We start from the raw sequence: 27527 nt of genomic DNA on the forward strand, positions 1-27527 counted from the left end.
ATTAATTAAACAATGGTTACTTTGTGTGAGTGAGCCTTACTTCCTTGAGCTGTAAGCTAGCCAGCTCTGAAGATCCTGGCACACTGCTTGCCTGAGTGGGAGCAGGCTGTGTGGACATGGGAGGAGGCAGTGTGGCATCCAGCTCTGATGGTGACGGCAATGGATGCTGGCCCTGCTCTGGTGGTGGTGATGGTGATGGTGATGGTGATGGTGGTGATGGTGGTGGTGGTGGTGGTGGTGGCGGCGGCACCTGGTCAGAGTCAGACTGCACCTTTAACTTTTGTGTATTGTCCCTGGTGCCATCATGGTGAGCCGCATGAACGGTACTCTGCAACAAATATTTCAGTACATTGTTGGTACACCACAACAAAGTCACTTTAACAAGAGTTATTTCAGTCTAAATGGTGGCATCAGTCATTATCTACTGGGAATATGGAGTGAGTTCTAGACATAGTGAAGTCTTTCATAATGACACATAAAAAAAGTTATGGGCCAGTTTTGTATGAAATAAGGTCAGGGAAGAGGAATTAAGTTTATGGAGTGCTTCTTGTCTGTACAGCGAAGCTGAATTTTTACTTCATACTAATGAATAATATTTCAGTATTAGTGTGAAAGCTAATAATTTTGATGGTACCATGCTACAATGACATATTTAGTGATTGGCAACACTGTGATCCAGATAGCAGTGATGTGCAGAGACACAACAGAGAGACAGACAGAGCTAGCTTCTGTTGACTGTGCAAATTACTGATCTTCAGGTTATTTAACCCAAATTGCTACATCCCTGCTAGCTGCTCACTTACCAATGTTATGCAACTCATTTTGTTGCCTATAATGGAAAAAATCTCAATAAAATATTGTACGCATGTTACTTTTGAATTTTATTAATGAGATGTTTGCCTGGTACTTATCTTGGTGGTATTAATACAAGGAAAAGGAGGCAATTTTACATGTGATAAATGTTGTGAAAATTTTGTTTCTTTTATTGTGTACCATATAAAACAAAACTTGGATCAACTTTATCTGTGAAATTGTTTTGACTTGACTGAATTGATAAGGTCAACTGGACCAAACTACAAGGTCACCACATTCTCTATCTTGAGGGTAAAGCCAACAGCACTTCTCTAAAGTACACTACTGGCATTAAAATTGCTACACCAAGAAGAAATGCAGATGATAAATGGGTATTCATTGGACAAATATATTATACTAGAACTGACATGTGATTACATTTTCATGCAATTTGGGTGCATAGATCCTGAGAAATCAGTACCCAGAACAATCACATCTGGCTGTAATAAGGGCCTTGATATGCCTGGGCATTGAGTCAAACAGAGCTCTGATGGCATGTACGGATACAGCTGCCCATGCAGCTTGAACACAATACCACAGTTCATCAAGAAAAGTGACTGGCGTATTGTGACGAGCCAGTTGCTAAGCCACCATTGACCAGACATTTTCATTTTCAGTTGGTGAGATATCTGGAGAATGTGCTGGCCAGAGCAGCAGTAGAACATTTTCTGTATACAGAAAGGCCCGTACAGTACCTGCAACATGCGGTCGTGCATTATCTTGCTGAAATGTAGGGTTTCACAGGGATCGAATGAAGGCTATAGCCACGGGTCGTAACACATCTGAAATTTAACATCCACTGTTCAAAGTGCCGTCAATGCGAACAAGAGGTGACCAAGACGTGTAACCAATGACACCCTCTACCACCATGCTGGGTGATACGCCAGTATTGTGATGACGAATACACGCTTCCAACGTGCGTTCACCGCGATGTCACCAAACACGGATGCGACCATCATGATGCTGTAAACAGAACTTGGATTCTTAAAAAAAAAAAAAATAAATAAATAAATAAATGAATAAATAAATAAATAAAAATAAAATTAAAAAAAATGACGTTTTGCCATTCGTGCACCCAGGTTTGTCGTTTAATACACCATCGCATGTGGTCCGGTCTGTGATGCAGCGTCAAGGGTAACCACAGCCATGGTCTCCGAGTTCATAGTCTATGCTGCTGCAAACATCATTGAACTGTTTGTGCAGATGGTTGTTGTCTTGCAAATGTCCCCATCTGTTGACTCAGGGATTGAGAGGTGGCTGCACGATCCATTACAGCCATGCGGGTAAGATGCCTGTCATCTCGACTGCTAGTGATACAAGGCCATTGGGATCCAGCACAGCATTCCGTATTACCCTCCTGAACCCACCGATTACAAATTCTGCTAACAGTCATTGGATCTCGACCAACACGAGCAGCAATGTCGCGATACGATGAACCTCAATTGCGATAAGCTACAATCCGACCTTTATCAAAGTCAGAAACGTGATGTTACGCATTTCTCCTCCTTACCTGAGGCATCACAACAACCTTTCACCAGGCAACGCCAGTCAACTGCTGTTTGTGTATGAGAAATTGGTTGGAAACTTTCCTCATGTCAGCACGTTGGAGGTGTCATCACCGCACCAACCTTGTGTGAATGCTCTGAAAAGCTAATCATTTGCATATCTCAGCATCTTCTTCCCGTCAGTTAAATTTCACATCTGTAGCACGTCATCTTCGTGGTGTAGCAATTTTAATGGCAAGTAGTGTAACAAGGTAGTCAGACAAATCAGTCCTTAATGTATTCATTTAAAATGACAAAACAAGTGGAGGTAACAGAGACATGGAAGGTTGGTAAGATACCATAAAATGTAGTAAGCATTGGCACAAATTCCATGTTCAGAGTCATTCCATTCCATCCCATCTTTCTCTCCTAGTCACTGTGAAAGGCTAAGTAGGCAGTCAAATCTATCAGCCAGAAATACTACGTCCAGTATTTCCTTTGTTGCAAACTGAATTATTCTTATCAATTCCATTGCAAGGAGTGTAATGATAACTGGAAAATCCTATGGAAGTTTCTCAACCCATTTTATGATAACATAAAAGATGGAAACCATACTGAGAAAAAAATTTATTTCTTTATGTGTAAAGTAGATTCACAATGATAGACTTTTACAGTGGGAAAAGTGAGGGCATTTAAGACCTGATTACTGTAAGATCACTCCTACACACCAGACTTCGCTGTCTCTTAACTTTTATGTATTTCCAAATCTGAAGAAATTTGTAGCTGGAAATCTAATCAGTGGAAAAATGACATTAAAACCATATTGACCTAAAATGCTTCTATTCTCCTGCAAGGCCAAGAAATTTTGCATTTTTTGTTCTTGCATATTTCACTGAGCTTATGCCATGAAACAACTGTCTTTTCCTTTGAAGTGCACTCTACCCCAGCAGTACAACTATGAGTGCAAAGAATATCTTTGTTGCCATGAGGCACAGTAAGATTAAAGTGCCCTATGCATGTGCAACATGGTGGCCAAATCTTAGTGACAAACATCAGCCATTTCATTATTGGCATTGCAAGTAGGCCAATGCTGGTAGTTCATGCTGTAGTGTCCGTTCTACCTGACACATCTACAAGCTGCTACAACTTCTTCTGGCATGTAGACAGCAATTAGCTGTGTTAAAGTTTCTCTAAGCACTTTTTATGCAGCTGATGATTAAAGACTAAGACCATCACTGCAACTTCATTCTGTAGAGCTGAGGTCTTCAATAGCTAATCAGTATTTATGGGGAGTTACATGGTTAATGCACATAGGAGTTGCAAATGCATTACCATAGTTCCTGTTTCTGCTTATGAACATTTGGGAACGCATGGGCAGGATGTCTGTCATTCATTAATACTAGTAGCATAGATCTGACAGAGCAAACCATGTTAGTACCATATGTAGTTTTATGAACCATACATTTACTTTCAAATATTGTTCAAATGAAAATATCGATTATTTCTTGTGCACATGTAAGAAGTGTGGTTTATCATTAGAAATGTGAAAGGAGTTAAAATTGCACTTAGTTTACATCTTTAATAGAGCCATCAGTTTTTTTAGTTGCTTAAATTTTATTATATTACTTTTGTGTCTTGCCAGTTTCATATTTATGTAGAGCAAACTTCAGGGTCAATAAGGGTCATTGCAAATTTTGGTGATAAACATCTTAGTAAATTAGCTTACTATGCCTATTTTCACTCGTTGCTTTCATATGGCATCATATTTTGGGATAATTCATCACTGAGGAATAAAGTATTTATTGCACAAAAGCGTGTAATCAGAATAATAGCTGGAGTCCACCCAAGCTCATCCTGCAGACATTTACTTAAGGATCTAGGGATATTCACAGTAGCTTCTCAATATATATACTCTCTTATGAAATTTGTTATTAAGAACCAAACCCAATTCAAAAGTAATAGCAGTGTGCATAACTACAATACTAGGAGAAAGGATGATCTTCACTATTCAAGATTAAATCTAACTTTGGCACAGAAAGGGGTGAATTATACTGGCACTAAAGTCCTTGGTCACTTACCAAATAGTATCAAAAGTCTGACAGATAACCAACAAGTATTTAAGAAGAAATTAAAAGAATTTCTGAATGACAACTCCTTCTACTCCATAGAGGAATTTTTAGATATAAATTAAAAAAAATATTTAAAAAAATAAAAAATAAAATAAAAAACACAAAAAATGAAAAAGTTGTTATATTAACTTAAGTATGTTGTTAAATTAACTTAATTATGTCATGTATTGGAAAATTTGACTTGTTCCACATCATTACGAAATATCGTATTCATGATCCATGGAACTAGTATTAATCTAATCTAATCTAATCAGAAAAACAATGTTTTCATACACTTTTTTGTCAAAAGTAGACAAAGTTCAATGCTATGCAGTAACTAAAGAAATGAACAGTTGGCTATGGTAGACAAATCTACTATACGGTAGCAGCAACTGGCAAACACACAGCTGGGAGGGGAGGGGACAATTTTAAATGTTCAGCATGTAGTCATATTTATGTATGAACGTTTAATGTGAATGTGAAATGACCCATTTCACATCATTATGAGTAATTGTACAAATGATCCATGGAACATGAAACAAACCAACTAACTGATAAAGGTCTCACCAACTTTCTTTTAGAAACACAGATTTAACTGAATTGAATGTTCTCCGATAAGATTTTGAGGGATAAGTAACAATTTACTAATGCAAATAAACATAAGTTACATAAAGGAGGTGCTATAACTGGTAAGTTTTGTCACTCAACAACCATTTCAGCATACTGAGCCAAACACTTCATAATTTCAAAATGGCAGCTAGAGATGGCAGTGTGGAACAACGTTCTACTTATCTAGGGAGGAGGTCACCTTTAGCACTTTAGAAGAGAGAAGACTGCACTAATGTCACATTTACCAGCACTCTTTTTACTTCTTTATAATATGTCATGACACCAGATTACAATAGAAAAATCAAATGCTTCTAAAGAATAAATGAACATGTATCAGACTGTACTTTCAGATGTTGCAAGAAAAGGAATGATCATGGAACATGTGAGAAACAGATATAATATGCAAAATGTATTTAGTAAATAACTGACTATGGTGAACAATTTAAAAGCTATTGCCACTGTGAAAATTCTCAATTAAGGAACTTGTCACAAAGGCAAATTAATAAGTGCCTCATTTTATTATGGTTCAATCCCATTATTAACAATTTCTGGGATTTGATCAATGTCATTTAGTAATAAATTCAGTCAGGCCCCTGCTGTCACCTGTTACACATCTCCAGAGTGAAAGTCGCGCGTTTTGCTTTTCCTTTGTTTTCCTAGTAGTATCTGTTCTAAACTTCATTTATGTTTTTATATTTTAAAGGTTCCATCTTGAGTTTTTAAAGAAGTGTAAATTCAGGAAGTCTATAGTACAGTTTTCATTTCTTCTGAACAGCCATCTACAGAGCTAATGTGTCAGCAGGCCAGCAAGTTGCATATCTAGGTTTCTGTCTGCTTTTATAGTTTACTGCTTCAGTTAGTCTTGCTGGGATGGCTAGGACATGTTATGTGCACACACAGGATGAGCTGACTGCAGTTTGTGAACAGTTTAATGCACTTTTGGTTACGATTAGCTGCCTTCAGGTTGCTGCCTTGAGGTTTAGTGGTGCTGAAAAATCTCTCATGTCATGTGGGACATCTCAGATGTTGCTCTTTTCACTCAAAGGCTCTGCTGCTGAAGCACCACCTACTGTATCCCACATGGTAGATACACCCTAATGAACGACAAAAATACTGTCACCATTTAGATGGAATTTAGGTGTGACAAAGAAGTTATTTGGATGTGTATGTCGGATCTAAGCAATATCAAGTTAATTGTTGGACATTTTTACAAGCCAGGTGATCCCACTGTGACAGTGTTAGTGTCATTCGGAGAAAGTTACTGTCGGTAGCATTTAAGTATCCAGATCAGGCAATATGGGTTGGAGCCAACTTAAACCTACTGAGTATAGGCTGGGATGTCTATGGATGCATTGCAGGGAGTACAAACCAGTCTTGCGAAGCGCTTTTGAACATGTTTTCCAACAAATGTTTTGAGCTGCTAGTCCAGTAGCCCACATGCAATTGGAATATCTTAGACCTGGTAGCTTCAGACAGGCTGGTTCTTATCAATGGAGACATTAGTGGTCATGATGATATAGTGACTATGGTTAAAGATGTTAACAAATCAGTCAAGAAGGTTAGGAATGTGTTTCTGTCCGAAAGAGCAGATAAGCGGTTGTTAGCATCTCGGTTAGCCAACGAACTGACATTTACTTCCAGTAAGACGAACATAGAGCAATTATGAGCAACGTTTAAAGAGACTGAATGGTGTTCTGGAAAAGTAGGTGCCTAGTAAGCAGATTAATGGTGGAAAAGACCGCTAGTTTAACAACAAAATTTATAAATGGAGAGGAAGCAAAGGCACACTCAGTTCACCAGTGAATGTGCAAATGGCAATAGGCATACATTGGCAGAAATTTGTGTGTTTGAAAATATTTGTGTGAAGCACGTAACCACTAAAACTGTCATACCTTACCAAAAGGTCTTGCCAAGAACGCGTGAAAATTCTGAATCTAATTAAATCACTTAGTGTGTCTACAGCTTCCACCCCAAACTGTACAAACATACCATTTTTTGAACATTGCACACAGTCCTGTACACATAGAAAACTAATAAGCATCCCTCGTGTAGAGAAACAATTGAAAACAAATAAGTTGGCAGGTCCAGATTGAATTCCAATTTGGTTTCACAAAAATAATAAAAGAATGGACTTGCAATATTAGAACCCGTTATCCTTAACATCGGTTTGCTGCAGAAATTTTAGCATGTTCTCAGGTCAAATATAATAAATTTCTTAGAAACCAAGAAGTTCATGGCCATGAGTCAGTGTGAGTTTAGAAGTTATCACTCATCAAAAACTCCGCTTGCCCCTTTCTTACACGATATGCTGTGAACTATAGATTAAGGGAAACAAGCCGATTACAAATTTCTAGATTTCCAAAAAGCATTTGGCACTGTGCCCACTGTAGTTTGTTAATGAAGGTACAAACATATGGAATAGAGTCCCAGGTATGCGAGCGACAGACTTACAAAACAGAACCCATTGTGCTGTCGTATGACAATTGTTAATCAGAGGCACGGGCATTATCGTGAGTGCCCTAGGGAAGTGTGATAGTGCTGCTCCTATTTTCTGTAAACATTAAGGATCTGGTAGACAGGATGGCCAACAATATGTGGTCACTTGCTGATAATGATGTGGTGCACGGAAAGGTGTTTAAGTTGAGTGAATGTCGGAGGATACACGGTGACAGACAAGCTTTTGTGTTATGAATGCAGCTAGTTATAAATGTATGAAAATTTAAGCTAATGAGGGTAAGTAGGAAACAAACTCTTGATGTTTGGATACAGCACTAGTAGTGTCCAGCTTGATACAACAAAATGGAATGTGCATGTGAGGATTATAGGGAAGGTGAATGGTTGACTGACTCATTGGAAGAATTTTAGGGAACTGTAGTTCACCTGTAAAAGAGATCACATATAGGATGCTAGCGCAACTTATTCTTTAGTACTGCTCTAGTGTTTGGGATCCATACCAGATCAGATTAAAGGAAGAAATCTGAACAATTCAGAGGTGGGCTGCTAGATTTGTTGCTGGTAGATTCCAACAATTCACAGGTATTATGGAGATTCTTCAGGTACCGTATTTACTCGAATCTAAGCCGCACTTTTTTTACGGTTTTTGTAATCCAAAAAACTGCCTGCGGCTTAGAATCGAGTGCAAAGCAAGCGGAAGTTCTGAAAAATGCTGGTAGGTGCCGCCACAACTAACTTCTGCCGTCGAATATATGTAGCACTACACAGACATGCTTTGTAGGCACAAAGATAAATACTGGCGCCAAAACCTCTGCATCAGTAAATAAATTTAAAAAAAGGTGGAAGACGAGCTTTTTTCTCCGCCCCGAGTTTCGACCACTGCATTTTCATACATTATCCAACGAAGTAAATGCAAATTCCGTATTGTTCATCTTCGAATGTATTAGAATTTCAATGTACTACGAAAATCCGACTGGCAAGACTGTTTGGGATGTTTTTCAATATGGCCAACTCTACGTTCTGAATTTTTTCCTACCTGTGAGAAGAGATGGTTGCTAATAGTAACCTGATGAAATGTGAATCACAAGCAGTATTCTCTTCACCATTAACAATAAGAATAATACGAATATAAACATTTTGCCATGTGTTCTTCCATGTTGGTTGCTATCTCATTTAAATCCTGTCTGCCTAATAAACTACGAAACCGAGTGAGAAAACAGCAAACGCGGAAGAATACACTTATCGTGTCATGTTTATATTCGTATTATTCTTAGCCTAATAGTGATACAGTCAGAAATGAACCACGGCAACTGACTAGATTTTTAAATCTAAGATGACTAATTTCTGTGCAAAATTTGATGTACTAAAGAAGCGGCCGCAAAGATTTTCAAACGGAGAAAAATTTTCGCCTAACTCTCGTTCAGAACATGTTCTATCATATGCAGCCTATTATTTGGTTCTTGTTGATCATTCTCAAAGAAAGCAACAGTGTCAGTAACAACAAATAGCAGTCTCTTGACATTGCTTCGCTAATGAGACGATTCGCCTCTTTTTAGTTGTAAGCGGTGGTAGCGCGCACAAAAGCAAGCCATGCCGCGAACGGCGACAGGCCTGGGCGCTAATGACCATAGAAGTTTTGCGCCAAAAAAAAAAAAAAAAAAAAAAAAAAAAAAAAAACGACAACAGGCCGTAAACACGCACTATCAGAATGCAACAAACAATGCATGACACAGTACAGTGATGCATTTTCAGCTTAGAGTGACGTAAACACCTATAACAGAGAAAACGGCACTTATCAGATCAAACAAAATAAGCAATCGATTCAAACCAGACGAAGCACGCGAAAAAGGAAGGGTACCCGTATAAATACGGACGGAGCACCTGACGCATAGCAATGGCTACCTGATAAAGCTTACGACTCGAACCAAACTACTGTAGCTGTATCGTCATTCATTCGACCTAAATTGTCTCTCATATTACAATGGACCAACTTTGTTTCGATTTGGAGGTGCGGCCTAAAACTTTTCTCTCCCCTTGAATTTCGAGTCTCAAATTTCAGGTGCGGCTTAGATTCGGGAAATCTTTTTTTCCTTTGTTTTGAGTCATTTTTCAGGTGCGGCTTAGATTCGAGTGCGGCTTAGATTCGGGTAAATACGGTACTCAAATGGGAATCTGTGGTGGGACAGGAATGTTCTTTTTGAGGAATATTTAAGAATATTTAGAGAACTGAGATTTGAAGTTGACTGCAGAATAATTCTGCTGCCATCAACATACATTCTGCATGAAGATCTTTAAGGTAAGAGAAATTAGGGCTTGTATGGAGGCATATAGACAGTTATTTTTCCCTCACTAGCTGCAAGTGGAACAGGAAAGGAAATGACTAGCAGTGGTATAGGGTACCCTATGGCATGTACCATATGGTGGCTTATGGAGTATGTATGTAGGTGTAGATGAATTTGTACTTTAACCCTTACAGTAGTTCAGTCTGAAGGGTCTGCCTTATGGTTCAATGCACTGACCTTTTTTCAAGAGTTTGATGGGTTCAGAAGAAAGGTGCTCTGAATTATTTTTCAGTTTTAATACAGCCACACCATGAAGAGTATGATTGATGACCATATTTTTATGCAGATTTGAAAGAATATTAAAATCCAAATATGTTGCTTATTTATTAACATCAATTCCAATTAACATCAATTCCACATCAAATGTTTTGACCATTTGTCAAGATTGGTATATTTCCATCATCTTTCATGTATGTATTTAGGACAGTAATGTTTCACCTTCTGATATTTCCACTATTAACTGTACAGCCACCAACCAGGCAAGTTGGTGACTGAGTGAAAACCACTTGACAGTATGATATACTGTTGAGTAAAATGAGCACAACAAATCTACAGTGGCTAAACATTTTATTTCCACTTGACATTGCATGTATTATGAGAAAGTTGAGAAACTGACCATACCCTCATATTAATGGGATTCATTGGTAACAGAGGTTTTGTAAATACAGTTGGCAGACAATCTGTTCTATGAAGACTGATTTCTAGCTGAACAATTCATGGGAATCACTGTAATGTCTGTGCATTCAAAGGAATTATTTTTCTATGTCTTTCCTGCCTTGGATTCCTCAAATACCATCTATCTGTAAGCACTGTGGATTTACTGACTTAGCTCTTGCTGCATTTTATTCCTAGGTGCATAAGTTTTATCTATTACTTGTGGTGTACTGATGTTTTATCTGTGATGCAACCACATTTTAGTCCACAGCATATCATTGTGTCTGGCCATTTTAATTCACACACTGACTCACGTTAAAGATGGCTGTATAGTTAACAGCCAAAATATCTTAACTAGATTTTTTTTTTTTTTTTGTTTGGGGAAGGGAACCAAACAGCAAGGTCATCAGTCCCATTGAATTAGGGAAGGATGGGGAAGAAAGTCAGCTGTGCCCTTCAGAGGAAGGATCTCAGCATTTGCCTTATACTATTTAGGGCAATCACAGAAAACCTAAATCAGGATGGCTGGACAGAGGTTTGAACCTTTTCCGTCCTGAATACAAGTTCAGTGTGCTAACCACTGTGCCACTTCGCTTGGTGACAAAATTTTGCTGTCACAGACACACACCTAAAAGGTGGAATATTCTATTGGTCAGGAAAACTTCAACTATCACATGATTAGTATAGATTAATATGTGCTCCTACAACTCTTATTCTGTTCAAAAAATTTTCTTAACACAATTCTACATACCTGTTGTGTCTTCACGGTGAATATGAGAGGTCTCTTACAAAAAGGTTATCACATACAACGACAGATTTCTCAAAATCTGACTGTGTGTCAAAAACTAATGGCTTGACGTAGGACTGAGGACCACATTCTGCAAGTTATGTATACAACCGTTGCCCACTCTTCCAGTTCTGAATTTTAGTGCAGACAGTGAGTATTTTCACAGCATCACACCCAATTTGAAACAATCACATGAAGTCAGTGTACCGCACATTAATGCTGGAAGTAATTTACCAACCCAATGCATGGCAATAGCTCAAACAGTGAGCCAATTTAGGAATAACTACTTCTACTTCTCTTGACAAATACAAATAAAAAACCTTTGTGACTGCAATATCTTTGATATACTAAACTACTGTGTCACAATCCTGTTAGAGGGAAAATAAAAGTAACTTTACTTTAGGTAGCAGGAAGTTTGAGAATCAAAATATATTTGTACTTTTTCACTGAAACTTGAGCAGGCTGATACATGAAACAGAGCAGCTTCTCATACCACTACAGCAATATAAAAATCAATGAGCACTTCTAGAGGCATACTATGCACAAGTGAACATCATTTGGAAGCTACAGAAATGAGGTAAGTGCATTTAAGGCTGGTAGAAGCTTCAGGCATCTTTTAGAGAACGGGGGAATGGCTGTGTACACAAAAGGTAAGATGAAGTAGCCGGCCATGACCCAAAATGACCATTTCAATTAATAGCAGTTTTGTGCTGTGTGTCTGTACTAGACCTGTGAACAGCAAAGATAGTAGTTCTGATGCATTACAGGCTCTCAATATAAGATGCCAGATGAAGCAGAAAACAAGCAGGAAGTAGTCGTATGCAGTAACTTCAATCTGGATTTCATCGCCAATTGTCCTGATAAAGGACATAAGGTTACTTATTTCTGTTATGAATATTACTTTTACGAAAGAACACTCTCATATAAGACAACAGGGAATGATAACTTGTCTCTAAATCCATTACACACGAAATAGACGTGACTTCCATAACAAATGGTTTGTCTGACCATGATGGTCAAAAAGGCAATAATAAAAGAACACATCAATCAAATTTAGAAATAGAAAGTACAATTACAAATTATCACATATGCTGACACTTTTCAAAGTGAATTTACTGGACAAAAGACAGTAATTTTTCAAGGTCACACAACAGATGAGAAATTTAGTACTCGTTTAAAAATGTTCCCACAACTACACTATGTGATCAAAAGTACCTGGACATCTGGCTGAAAATGACTTACAAGTTCCTGGTGCCCTCCCTTGGTCATGCTGGAATTCAGTATGGTGTTGGCCCACCCTTAGCCCTGGCAATAGCTTCCACTCTCGCAGGCATACCTTAAATCAGGTGCAGGAAGTTTTCTTGGGAAATGGCAGCCCAGTCTTCACAGAGTGCTGCAGTGAGGAGAGGTATCGATGTCAGGCAGTGAGGCCTGGCACAAAGTCACCGTCCCAAAACACCCCAAAGGTTTTTTTATAAAATTCAGGTCAGGACTGTGTGCAGGCCAGTCCATTACAGGGATGTTATTGTCATGTAACCAATCCGTGCTCAATCATGTTGAAAGATGCAATCGCCATCCCCGAATCGCTCTTCAACCATGGTAAGCAAGAAGATCCTTGAAACATCAATGTAGGCTTATGCTGTGATAGTGCCATGTGAAACAACAAGAGGTGCAAGCCTCCCCCCCCCCCCCTCCATGAAAACCATGACCACACCATAACACCACCACCTCCGAATTTTACTGTTGGCACTACACACACTAGCAGATGACTTTCACCAGGCATTTACTCTGCCATCGGATTACCACATTGTGTACCATGATTCGTCATTCCTCCTAACATTTTTCCACTGTTCAATCACTCAATGTTTATGTTCCTTACACCAAGTGAGGCAAAGTTTAGCATTTATCAGCATGATGTGCAGCTTATCAGCAGCCACTCTACCATGAAATCCATGTTTTCTCACCTCCCACCTAACTATCATAGTACTTGCAGTGAATCATCATGCAGTTTGGAATTCCTGTGAGATGGTCTGGACAGATGTCTGCGAATTTACGCATTACAACCCTCTTCAACTGTTGGTGGTCTGTGTCAACAGACGAGGTCGCCCTGTACATTTTTGTGTTGTATATGTCCCTTCACATTTCCACTTCACTATCACAATGAAAACAGTGGTTCTAGGGATGTTTAGGAGAGTGAAAATCTCACGTACAGACATATGACGAGAGGCACCCTATCACCCGACCACGTTCGAAGTCAATGAGTTCTGCGGAGCACCCCATCCTTCTCTCTCACGATGTCTAATGAGTACTGAGGTCGCTGATATTGGTAGTACCTGGCAGTAGGTGACAGCACAATGCACCTAATATGAAAAACCTATGTTTTAAGGGGTATCCGGATACTTTTGATCACATAGTGTATGTATCCAGCTCTCCTTTACAAGGAATCAGGATAAATAACACTAGAAACAGAAAACAGCAGAGAATATTAATGATCAAATTGTATTGTTCCTAGAGAGATTTTTTTAATGCAGATAGAAACTTCTAAACGAGAATTATAGCTGCAATACAAGCAAAACTATAGAATTCCTCACAAATTGACTTTCAATTCCCAGGTGACCAAACCTACAACACAAGTTATTCTAGATTCAAATAATTGACTACTAAATTCTATTAATCTTTTCATACGGAAACACAAAACATTTTCGAGCAGCAACACAAAAAACAGGGATGATAATAAAACTGACTGTGCATTAAATTTACTACACATGTATCGCATACTCTATCAGTAGAAATCATTTTACTAAGCCATTGAAAGCAATAATTATTCTGTGGTAACACTATCAGAAGTACAAAAATCTCTTATTGAATTTAAGCACCCTCTCCTCTCCTACCTCCTTGAGTTATCTTTCTAAATTGCCAGTTTGAAGGGGTATTACTCAGACTGAAATATGTGGCAGCCATACCCACTTAATAAAAAAAATGGGAAAAATCAAATGACTTAATTATAGACTTGTTTCTCTTTTTGCATTTGAAAAACTTTTTGAGAAGGTAGTAACAATGGATTATTGAAGTCATTTCCTGACTGACTTTAACAACCGCTCAGTTAAACTTCTGTAAAGGAAGCTCTATAAAGAAAGAAATAATTAGTCAAGGGAAGGTAAATAGCTACAATTGTGGCCAAACCACTGGTCCTCTACCTATCTATCAAGCAACAAAAATCGATTTGAGGTATGCCTGGACACCAAGAATAAATGCACTGGTTACCTACCTTGCTGCAACCACATTAAGAACAGTATCGCTAATGTACCATTTAACAACTCTAAGTGCATGATAGAGAAATTCAGAGTAACAGTTACCAATAAGCTGTTCATCACAAAATTATGGTTCAGTAACTATCGGTGAAGAGGCCATACCAAGTAATTATCTTCCAAAAATGCTGGTTGTCTTATTGACATAACCAGTGAGGTTTTTTTCTAACATTTGAAGCATTAGTTCTGAAACCGGCTTCATCAGTCAACAGTATGTGATTTTATGTAGAAGTTGGTTTTGAAGGTCATTAACCCTTTCTGCCTGACAGGCACAGATGTGACACAGAGATGAACTACAACCCTATACTATTCTCTGTAATTTTACTTCTCAGCCCAGAAAACCAAGTTATTGTTCACAGAGAAAGTTGTGGGTCAACATGCATTGCAGCAAGAATGTCTGCACTTTTACCATATCTGACTTGTTTGTCATCATCATCGTCAGTTGCATCTATACACTGCTCCAAATCTGTGCCTCCAACATGTAGTGGCTCGTGGGGGTGATGTCTGTATCTCTTTGCATAAACCTGTTCTGCTTGTACAGGATTCTAGTCACTTTCTCAATGTACCATAGCCTGTCAAATGCCTTTTCATTAGAGTATGCCATTACTAAACAAATAAACAGAGGGCCACCACCAAAACCTTTGATCATGTAATGCCAAAACGTTGTTTATTAGATACATGTAATGGCACCAGCAGAAAGGAAATTCAAGCTACACTATCTAGTGTCAACAGTTGCCACTCAGGTTAAGTGGTGTGATGCATTGCCATGAGGTTTTTTAGTGATACCATTTAAGATTGTACAAAATGAAGTTTTTATATAAAAATATTCATTTTTGAGACCCCTTTCAGCTTTTTTATTTTATTTTTTAACTTGTTTCAATTTGGAATGTGAGAGTGGAGCTATTTTTCCCAATTTTCCAGCAGATCCCAGACAATTGGACATGTGTTCTATTCACCTCATCAGGTAATACAAACTGTATCAGAAGACAGAACAACATTTCAAGTCTAGAGCACCCTGTGTAGGTCATCATCTCTACAATCAATACTACAGAATTACATTCAGAATGCCTCACATTATATCGGAGGATGCTGCTGATGATTAGGATGATGTTTGTATGGGTGCTGATGACCGCACAGTTCAGCACCCCACAAACTAAAGTCCCACTTTTTACACAGTCTAATTTTTTCACAGTCCAATCCAGCCACTATTACGAATTATGATGATGATGATGAAATGGTGAGGACAACACAAACACCCAGTCCTCAGGCAGAGAAAATTCCCAAGCCAGCTGGGAATCCAACCTGGGACCCCATGATCCAAAGGCAGCAATGCTAGGCACTAGACCACGAGCTGTGGACATCGGAGGGTGCGGAGATAGTTGGTTAGGGTCAGCTATTTGTATCTATCTAATTTTATTAGAGTATAGGCCTATTTAGTGCAATGTAGTAGATGGCATTGAACTTTACTTAAATCTCATATTCACATAGAAAAAAATTCATGTGTATTTCTACATATACCGAAGTTCATGTATTTAATTAAAGCTGTCATCAATTCAAAGATTGTTTTGAACACTACAGTGCTTTACTAGGCACAGTCCTGTTTAAGGTGGTATGCCTCTGCCTTCGTCTGACCTTTCCACTTTCCCAGCTGGTTGTGGGGGGACCTACAATTTAATGCAGATCCCAAACCACAGTGTAACTTGGCATTTTTCACATCATCAAACATTGCCATAGGTGAAAATAGTGGTAAGTGAAAAAATCCTAGGATTGATTGGGATCAAACCTGTGACTTTGAATTTGTAGGCTGACACTTTACCACTTTTTTGTCAGTCTGTCAGTACATTTGTTGTCATTTCTGTGTGGATGTAACATAGTGTGTCTGACAGTACCTTAGCTTTTTTTTATGAGCTACCATTCCCTCATCACTGAGAAAATGTGGTACCACAGAAACTCTGCAGTATATCTTTCAAATATGTTTATAGTTAATCTAAAGTCTAAACTTTGTTTGATGTTACAGTATATTACAGTTGTGCAGTTTTTGGAAATGTGACCCTTGGGGCAGACACATTTTGTGAATGGTTAAATTTCAATCAAGAAATGATAAAAGATGCTGAACCAGGTAATTACTTTTCACTTGGCAATACCACCAGAGTGGAATGACAATGAAATGTTTACCGAAAGGCTTACTATGAAGTGCTTGGTTAATTATAGCAACTTATTAACAAACATCCTTCCCTACCAGTTTGAGACTAAGTAGCACAGTGAATCTGAGCTTCTGAGCTTCTAGCTATTCGCCTGATGAAGACACACACACACACACACACACACACACACACACACACACACACACACACAAACAAACAAAGAGAGAGAGACTGACTGTTACCACAGTACTTCAAACAACATGGTGCTCTCAGCATCTGATTTATGTAAGTTAATCAATATGATTATCAATTATTTCAAGATGCAGAGATAGTGAGCAAAGTTAACAAACTTTTGGTGAGTAGGTGCTTGCCTATATTTTACTGTGTTGTTATTGTACTCTTTCACTATGCGAGACAAGGTATCAAGCTTGCATACATTGTACCACATCTAATATTGTTACAATAATGGCACCAGTGATAAACCTCAACTTAAAGCTTAAATGTTGAAGTTTTGCCATGCCAATATCTTTTAATAGCGCAAGTAGGCTAATGCATGTGAACCAAGGAAGTTGCATAGAAGATAGTTTCGACAGTTTTAGGTCCATTTGATAGCCGAGTTATTTGCACGAAAATTTCCTTGACATAACAACATTCACTGGAACTATGAACTAGACTTGACGTGTTAACTGGAAACACTTCTTCAACAAAGTAATTGTACTGATATTGCTGTGCACTTACCATGGACTGTCCCATTGTCTCTTCGTTATGATATGTCTAGATTTGGTGATCGCCTTTCATAAAGCAGATTGTCTCCAAAGTACGGCACCGTTTCACACTCTGAAAAGAAACGTTTTAATGGTAATACACAGATTCAATCTTATTATACTACTCTCAAGTCGTGTCTCAAAAATTTATGAAAAGTATGAACAATTTATATAGTAAGTCCAAGTATAGCAATGAAATAGCGCTGTTAACAGTAAATTCAGATTTGTACCGTGACCTTTGCTTAATCAGGCACGCATATCCTCAACTACCTCTGTCAATATCTGAAGCACGCGTTTTAAAAATATTTAGCCATGTGTTTTATCAACGATTAATACCTATAATTTACGTGCTACTAACATCACGGAAGCTACAATATTCGTTGAAGTAATGTAAGGAGAGTAGCGTTTTTAAAAATTCAATTCGTGTTGACAATAAAAAAAATATGATTAGAAATTTTAGCTTCTGCGTACGCAGTCTTTTAAACAAGACCTCTAATCACAGTACTGACTTGGCCAATTACTGTTAAGAATTTGGCAAGCTTACAGCGTTATCGCGCCTCGTTTTATCCTCGCGGTGCTGTACTTTTAACTTTAGAAACGTCTTGAAGATTAATTGATAATCGGCTTTCACACAAGGAAAAACACAACTTGAAATAATAGCCCAAGCTGCAAATTACGTTGCTGATATACCGGCAGCCTATCCTCTGGAGCTCATTATCGATAGCGAGTGATACTTACTCCTTACAACAGCATAAATGTTAAATATATTTCAGTTACTAAGCGTATATCATGTTGTCAAGCCTTACCACAGGTTCTACACTAATTTGGTAGGACAACCTGTTCTGTTCAGCCACACAACAGCAGCCTCAGACGGCCCCGGAAAAACTCGACAACGGAAGCACACCGTAACGTAAATTTCAGAACTAAACTTGGATGTAGAGTATAGCTATGGAAATATTTACCTCTGTAAATCGTACACTCCAAACACGTGAACCTACCTTTGTGGACAGTTTCTTGTCTCTAGTTTTCTGTTACGTGTCTGCAAATTAAACAGCGCGCTTGTTCACGAACCAGAGATCAATGGCATGAGCGCAACAGTGTTATCGGTGCACTTAAGTTCTAGCCGTACGTATTGCCAACTGTTGGGCGGCTGCAAGGCAAAACCACACGCAACGCATGGCACCATACTACATAGAACTTGGCGGTAGAATATGGCATCTTAGAACAACGAAATGGGTACAATTCAATTCGGTTCTTATTTATGTTGTCGACTATAATAACAGGAATAGCACGGCCACAAATGCACACGAAAACTCCAGCGCGTTCATCGCAGATTATACACAGCACATACGAAACAATGTTCTGCAGATTTTGAAACTTCCGAAATGTGTGGAAAAGAACGTCTCGAAACATTTTAAATCCCGAGCTTTACGTTCACTGGCAAGGAAATTCAGCTAATACTCAAAATTAACTATTACTTCGAAAGCTTAAATAACGCTAATGGAAGAAGGGTAAAAGGACAGATTATTTTGGACAAAGAAATGTTAAAGTTTTTGCAAAAGCAAACATCCCAGTTTAAAATCTGGAGACTCGTTTTAAGGGCGTGGATTGTTGAATTCATCAACAAAGATCTATCATGTGTGAGGACTCAGCGTGTCACACTGGAGATAAGGGTGTGTCCGAAACGACAGGTGGGAAAAAGCCCTGAGTTCTGCTTAACTAACTTGTGTGCAGAACTAATACTTATTGTACACGGGACGAGTGTCATTATCTGTCGTCGAGCAGTGGAATGAACTGCAGCACGATTCTTCTACTCACTGTAAAATAGTTACTTTAATTTCGCAACATGAATTACATGAATGACGGGTAGTGTATCTGGAATACTTTTTGTTGACGAGGATACATTGCTTTCAGACAGTTATTACAGCGTGGAAACTGATTCGGCCGGGATGGCCGAGCAGTTCTAGGCGCTACAGTCTGGAACCGCGCGACCGCTACGGTCACAGGTTCGAATCCTGCCTCGGGCATGGATGTGTGTGATGTCCTTAGGGTAGTTAGGTTTAAGTAGTTCTAAGTTCTAGGAGACTGACGACCTCAGCAGTTAATTCCCATAGTACTCAGAGCCATTTGAACCATTTGGAAACTGATTTAAAAATCCTAGGCGCTATAAACCAGTTTCCACAGTAATGAATAATTCAGTAACTGATAACATACAAATTTTGCACACCCTGTTCCCTACTAGTAGGTTACTTATTCACATTATTTATGCAATAATTTTCAGTCAGCATATAATTTCACCACATAAGATCTGTGAATTATGATGCTTGGTGCGTATGTGTGGTGCTGGAACGTTGCGACTAAGGTAAACACGTCAAAGTTTTGTGTAAATGTAAAAGTAATTTTGGTTCTATAACTCCCAGTGTCTTCTGGAGCGGGGATTCACTTTTGCAACTAATCACTTATATTGTTCACTTCAAAATCCCGTAGTTGAATTTTTTTTTTACATTTTTCAGTATCTATAGGACAAGATACGAAGTTGAAGACCCAGGGGTCAATTGGGCCGCTACGGCGCAGAAGGTAGAGGAGTGGCAGGTTGTGGAGGCGAAGTACTGGTTGGGGTTGGCTAGAGCAGCTCCTCTCCAACATAAATTTTTATTATTTTTGGATTACAACGACCGAGCGCTGTGGCGCTCCTAGATACGCCCTCGGCAGGTGCGTGGTAGACAAGCGATGCCGATGACGTCGGAAAGCCGCAGCGGTGTGATGGCCGATTACCATCCGCGTCCCACTTTGCCGACACTGTTTACCTCACTCAGCAGGCTGTGCCTGAGTTAGCACTATGTAGCCTCGAGTGAGCAGTGCCACAGATGCGTGCGTCCACTGAATTCCCTCACGCGGCCACGGCTACAAGGCTAGCAGCCCGTCCTGGTGTGGGTGGATGGGGGCAGTACTGCCTTGACTGCCAACCACTGCCCTCCAAGGCAGAAGTTCGGTGACGCTTTGGCCGCTGAGGGTTGGCTCCATTGTCACCTAAATATGCGGTGCTGGACTTTAAATTGTCAACTGGTCTGGTGGAGCTGGCTGCCCAAACTGGCATCGGCTGCTGGCTGGTGCACAGCGTGCTGGAAACTGTGGACCCGACGTCATGAAGGGTGCTGCTGGACACTGCATTCTATCGCTTGTGCCTTTGTCCCGCATTCGGCGCGGGGATGGCGTGGTTAAAACGGATTTGGCATGTTAATGTGAAGGGGTGGCCGGATGCCCTTCCTGCCGCCAACCCGTACCCCCCGGGACAGAATCAGAGCACCCCATCTGTCTATGCCCAGTGTAAATCATGGGAAAGTGCGAATGTGTTTCAAATGTCTGAGTCGTGTAACTGAGGCGGAACGTGGGGACCAGCCCAGTATTCACCTAGAGGGATGTGGTTAACCGCCTAAAAACCACATCCTGGCTGGCTGGCACACTGGCCCTCGTCGTTAATCCGGCGGGTGGATTCGATCTGGGGCCGGCGCGCCTACCCGAGTCCAGGAAGCAGCGCATTAGCGCTCTCGGCTAACCTGGTGGGTCCTGCTAGACACTGCATAAATGTGCTCTTATCACAGGGTATTCATAGCAGTTGGTAGAACACATGTGCCGTTACACTGCTTCCAGGTATGTGCAGATCAACATCTGTGTCCCCAAGGTGTGGAAATGTAGCACAGGCCAGTCTGGCGTTTCAAAGTCCAGCCCCATCATTGTATACGAACAGGCTCCCTTGTGAAATTACGTTAGCAGCAAATGTGTCTTCCTGCTTGCCCCACACACGGCTGCTGTAGCGTTGCTTCAATTTATAACTTCTAAAATTAAGCTATTGCATTACAATACCATATTAGGATGTTTATATTGAAGCGAATCCACCATCACTACGCAATATTTCAGACAAAGCCAGCAGCACACTAAGGATGTAATAATATAGTAAGAAAATGCACTTTACAGAGGAAATAATATACATATAAACGAAAAAAATTATTTTTGTAGTCACAAACTTTACACTACCAGTACTATTTCATACAGGACGAAATGAAGTTGCGAAAGGCACACAAACAAAATTTACCGATCAAAAGAATTTGTATTTGCACTAACACTATCATTTCTACAACGCATTTGTGGCTCCAGGTGAGATTTTAAGCAACAGTGAAGAATGTGCCCAAACAGAGAAAAACTTTTATGTTTAGAGATGTCGCACTGCATATAGTGCGTAATGGCTGTAGCCATTTAACAAAGCTTTGAAACATCTGAAAGAAAACTAAGGTGATGGGAAAAATGTCAACTGCCAATCTGAGCACCACGTGATTTATTGTGAATACTAACAATGTTGACATTGAGCAGATTTTTTTCCTTAGTACAATGCTCTTGCTGGAGATGGAGGACCTTAAAAAATTTAATGCTGAGATACACTGATACAAAACATTATGACCACTACCAACACCAAGAATGAATGCCACCTATTGGCGATAGCACGAAAAGGAAAACAATATAAGCGAAGTAGAGACGAATGAATCATCATACTAGAAACGATACGGCCACGATGGGAAAGACACTGACGCAAGTGACTGACAAATAAGAAGACGTCTAGGAATGAGTATCTCTGTAGTGCTGGCTAGCTAGTCATTGTGTTGTGAGTCAGTCTGTTGTGAGCATCTACGGAAATTGGCTGATGGACAGTGAAACCTTGAGTGGATGGCAAGGTGTTGGATGACCACGCCTCATGACATAACGTCGAGTTCGGATGTTTGCCCACTCTGTTATGCAAGACAGACAGAAATCTGTGCCAACTCTTGACGACAGAGTACAATACCAGTGCAGGTGCAAGTTGGAAACGGTGCTCCCCAGCACACAACTCCTATTTATGTAGTTATATGGGGTTCAAACAAGCCCAGGGGTTATTGGGACAGGCAACCAGCACATCTGGCGACAAGATAATGCTGTAACTGATGAGCGGTAGTTATCTAGTGAAAGTTCTGGCTGAGAAATCATGTCAATGTCACTAATGTGGACTTCCAGTGCCAGATTAGAAAACTGGGCTGGTTGTATATTCAAGGTCATCCTCTACTTGCCGCCGCCGCCGCCGCCGCCGCCGCCGCCGCCCCTCACCACTTAGGCAAGTGGACCACTTATATTGAAAGTCATGATGGAACTCGACACAGGTCACATGATACAAAACTGGAGGAAACTCCTGAATCAATGGGAGCACACTGAAATGGCAGAAAACCTAATGCATTCCCATTACCTTCGCATCCCTCCCAGCCCCCCTCTTCCTTTCTCACTAGTTCAGTCACACAGGCCTCTTCATTAGAGGTCTGTGCACCATAGGCAGAGACACAGGTTTGCTATAAACAAATTATTACTATTACTAAAACTAACAACAGTAACTATTATTATTATTATTATTGTTTCTTTTCTCAGACGTTATGTCTGGTCTAAAATGGAAAGTGACGCGGACCTTGATCAAGCGTGACTTCCTTGTAACTGTACGGTATATGTTACATTGCCTTTAGGTTCTTTCGAGTAATAATCATGTATCAATAATTACAAATTTATGTAGTATTACATATACGTTTTGATGTATCTGTATTGCATTGCTGTACTAGTGGATAGTGTGTGGTATCACTCCTGTAGTTGATAGTATAATCGGTATAATGTAAACTTTATCCTGATGCCACATGTCCTTGACTTCCTCAGCCAGTTGGATGTATTTTTCAATTTTTTCTCCTGTTTTCTTCTGTATATTTGTTGTGTTCGGTATGGATATTTCGATTAGTTGTGTTAATTTCTTCTTTTTATTGGTGAGTTTGATGTCAGGTTTGTTATGTGGTGTTGGTTTATCTGTTATAATGGTTCTGTTCCAGTATAATTTGTGTTCATCATTCTCCAGTACATTTTGTGGTGCATACTTGTATGTGGGAACGTGTTTTATTAGTTTATGTTGTGTGGCAAGTTGTTGATGTATTATTTTTGCTACATTGTCATGTCTTCTGGGGTATTCTGTATTTGCTAGTATTGTACATCCGCTTGTGATGTGATCTACTGTTTCTATTTGTTGTTTGCAAAGTCTGCATTTATCTGTTGTGGTATTGGGATCTTTAATAATATGCTTGCTGTAATATCTGGTGTTTATTGTTTGATCCTGTATTGCAATCATGAATCCTTCCGTCTCACTGTATATATTGCCTTTTCTTAGCCATGTGTTGGATGCGTCTTGATCTATGTGTGGCTGTGTTAGATGATACGGGTGCTTGCCATGTATTGTTTTCTTTTTCCAATTTACTTTCTTCGTATCTGTTGATGTTGTGTGATCTAAAGGGTTGTAGAAGTGGCTATGAAATTGCAATGGTGTAGCCGATGTATTTATATGAGTGATTGCTTTGTGTATTTAGCTAGTTTCTGCTCGTTCTACAAAGAATTTTCTTAAATTGTCTACCTGTCCATAATGTAGGTTTTTTTTATGTTGATAAATCCCCTTCTTCATTCCTTTCTGCTTAATGTGAATCTTTCTGTTGCTGAATGTATGTGATGTATTCTATATTTGTGGCATTGTGATCGTGTAAGTGTATTGAGTGCTTCTAGGTCTGTGTTACTCCATTTCACTACTCTAAATGAGTAGGTCAATATTGGTATAGCATAAGTATTTATAGCTTTTGTCTTGTTTCTTGCTGTCAATTCCGTTTTTAGTATTTTTGTTAGTCTTTGTCTATATTTTTCTTTTAGTTCTTCATTAATATTTGTATTATCTATTCCTATTTTTTGCCTTTATCCTAGATATTTAGAGGCATCTGTTTTTTCCATCGCTTCTATGGAGTCATTGTGGTTCTTACGTTTGTCTGTTCCAAAAGCCATATTTATATCATTGCTGAATACTTCTGTTATCTTTAGTAATTGGTTGAGTTGTTGATTGGTTGCTGCCAGTAGTTTTAGATCATCCATGTATAGCAAATGTGTGATTTTGTGTTGGTATGTTCCAGTAATATTGTATCCATAATTTGTATTATTTAGCATGTTGGATAGTGCGTTCAGAGCAAGGCAGAACCAGAAAGGACTTAATGAGTCTCCTTAGTATGTTCCACGCTTAATCTGTATTGGCTGTGATGTGATATTATCTGAATTTGTTTGGATATTAAGTGTGGTTTTCCAGTTTTTCATTACTATGTTTAGGAACTGTATCCATTTAGGATCTACTTTGTATATTTCCAATATCTGTAGTAACCATGAGTGGGGTACACTATCAAAAGCTTTTTGGTAATCAATGTATGCATAGTGTAACGACCTTTGTTTAGTTTTAGCTTGATATGTCACCTCTGTATCTATTATCAGTTGCTCTTTACATCCTCGTGCTCCTTTGCAGCAGCCTTTTTGTTCTGTGTTGTATGTGTCATTAATTTCTGTGTAATGACTGACGTTAATATTTTGTAGATTGTTGGTAGGCATGTTATGGGGCGATATGTAGCTGGGTTTGCTGTGTCTGCTTGATCTTTAGGTTTCAGATAGGTTATTCCATGTGCAAGTGTATCAGGGAATGTGTATGGGTCTGCAATGTAACTGTTAAATAATTTAGTTAGATGTGAATGTGTTGAGGTGAACTTCTTTAGCCAGTAATTTGCTATTTTATCATTTCCAGGGGCTTTCCAATTGTGTGTAGAATTAATTGCTCGGGTGACTTCATGTTGCAAAATTATCACTTCAGGCATTTGTGGTATAATCTTGTATCAGTCTGTTTTTGCTTGTATCCACCGTGCATGCCTGTTATGCTGTACCGGGTTTGACCATATGTTGCTCCAGAAGTGTTCCATGTCTTATGTCTGGTGGATTGTCTGTTTTAATGTGTGTGTGTGTTATCTATTGTCTGGTAAAATTTCTTTTGGTTTGTGTTGAATGTTTGGGTTTGTTTCCTTCTATTTTCACTTTTTTGTACCTTCTACGTTGTTTGGCCAATGCTTTTAATTTCTGCTTCTTTTCATGTAATTGCTCTATTGCTTCTTGTTGTGAGATTTTACCTAACCTTTTTCGCTTTTTGTCTGATATTTCATTTCTTATAAATTGTGTTAGCTGTCCGATGTCTTTTCTCAGTTTTTCTATTCTGATCTGTAGCCTGTGTTGCCATGCTGGTTTTGTGGGTTTCTTATGTGTTTTGGTTGGTTCTGATCTCTGCCTAGTGTGTATATTTAGTGTAGTGAGTGCTCCTACATAAACCAGTAGTTGTAACTCTTCCATAGTTGTATTTTCATTTATTTTGTTGTGTATGATTGTGTTGATAGTTGTTATTGTTTCGACTTGTGGGTTATTAGCTGGTCTATGCAAGAATGGTCTAATGTCTATTTGTGTCTTTGTATTCTATATATGTCAATTGACATTTTTCTTCTACATCTCACATGTGTGTCGCTTCATGTTGTATTTGTGCTGGTTCTGGTGGCTGTCTTAAGATTTCGTTTTCCTCTGATTGTTTAATTGACGCATTTTGTTCTTTGTTTGTTTGCTCTGGGATGTTTGAGTCCATTACTGTATTTTCTTCTTCTTCTGATTGCACATTATTTTGTTCCAGTATTTGTTGTACTTGTTGTTTGATGTTTTCTAATTCTGACTGGGGTATCCTGTTATTTTATATTATTACACAGATCTGATCAGCTAGTCGTTGTTCTGTTAAAAATTTTAATTCCGGGTATCTGGTAATAAATGTTGTGTATACTTGTGATCTGTATCCAGTTGTGTTGGTTCCTAGGTTTGTTGCTTGGTAATAACAGAACATGAGGTGTCGATTAACTTCATCTGACCATTTCATCCTCTGTCTTTGTTTTCCTTCTAGGGTGGTTGCAGGAAGCATATCCTGCAAAACACCTCTATTTGGATTTAAATCATTTCCCAGTTGGCTAGCAGTGTCGTTACCATTGTGGGCGGGCATAGGGTTCAAGCGTCATCCCTGACCATGACGGCGCTTGTCCGAGGCTTCTTTAGTTCTGTCCTGAACCAAGTAATCACACTAAAAGGGGGGTTAGCCCTATTAGTGGTTTGTTCTTTTCGTCGCCTTTTACGACTGACAGAACATACCGGAGGCCTATTCTTTTCCCGGGCCTCCACGGGGTTATTTTTATTATTATTATTATTATTGACTTTTTTTTCTCAGACTTAAGTCTGGTTAAAAATGGAACGTGACGCGGACCTCGGTCAAGCGTGACTTCCTTGTAACTGTATGGTATATGTTATATTGCATTTAGGAACTTTCGGGTAATTGAACATGTATCAATAATTACAGATTTTTGTAGTTGTATATATATGTTTGGATGTAGCTGTATTGCATTGATGTACTGGTGAATATTGTGAGGTATGACTCCTGTAGTTGATAGTATAATTGGGATAATGTCGACTTTATCCTGATGCCACATGTCCTTGACTTCCTCAGCCAGTTGGATGTATTTTTCAATTTTTTCTCCTGTTTTCTTCTGTATATTTGTTGTGTTGGGTATGGATATTTCAATTAGTTGTGTTAATTTCTTCTTTTTATTGGTGAGTATGATGTCAGGTTTGTTATGTGGTGTTGTTTTATCTGTTATAATGGTTCTGTTCCAGTGTAATTTGTATTCATCATTCTCCAGTACATTTTGTGGTGTGTACTTGTATGTGGGAACGTGTTGTTTTATTAGTTTATGTTTTATGGCAAGTTGTTGATGTATTATTTTTGCTACATTGTCATGTCTTCTGGGGTATTCTGTATTTGCTAGTATTGTACATCCGCTGGTGATGTGATCTACTGTTCCTATTTGTTGTTCGCAAAGTCTGCATTGATCTGTTGTGGTATTGGGATCTTTAATAATATGCTTGCTGTAATATCTGGTGTTTATTGTTTGATCCTGTATTGCAATCATGAATCCTTCCGTCTCACTGTATATATTGCCTTTTCTTAGCCATGTGTTGGATGCGTCTTGATCTACGTGTGGCTGTGTTAGATGATACGGGTGCTTGCCATGGAGTGTTTTCTTTTTCCAATTTACTT

At 39.0% G+C, this 27527-nt stretch overlaps 1 protein-coding gene across 1 annotated transcript in view; it reads left to right on the forward strand.

Annotated features, from left to right (window-relative positions):
• Positions 1–216: 216 nt before the first annotated feature.
• LOC126184209 (ribosome-binding protein 1-like) overlaps positions 217–27527 on the forward strand; it is a 47295-nt gene continuing 19984 nt past the window's right edge. The window contains exons 1-4 of the mRNA XM_049926576.1: positions 217–307; positions 16616–16717; positions 17063–17097; positions 22550–22646. Coding sequence (XP_049782533.1) covers positions 217–307; positions 16616–16717; positions 17063–17097; positions 22550–22646 — 325 coding nt within the window. The remainder of the gene's footprint in view (positions 308–16615; positions 16718–17062; positions 17098–22549; positions 22647–27527) is intronic.

This window comes from Schistocerca cancellata, chromosome 4, assembly GCF_023864275.1.
Source record: "Schistocerca cancellata isolate TAMUIC-IGC-003103 chromosome 4, iqSchCanc2.1, whole genome shotgun sequence".
NCBI classification, from domain to species: Eukaryota; Metazoa; Arthropoda; class Insecta; order Orthoptera; family Acrididae; genus Schistocerca; species Schistocerca cancellata.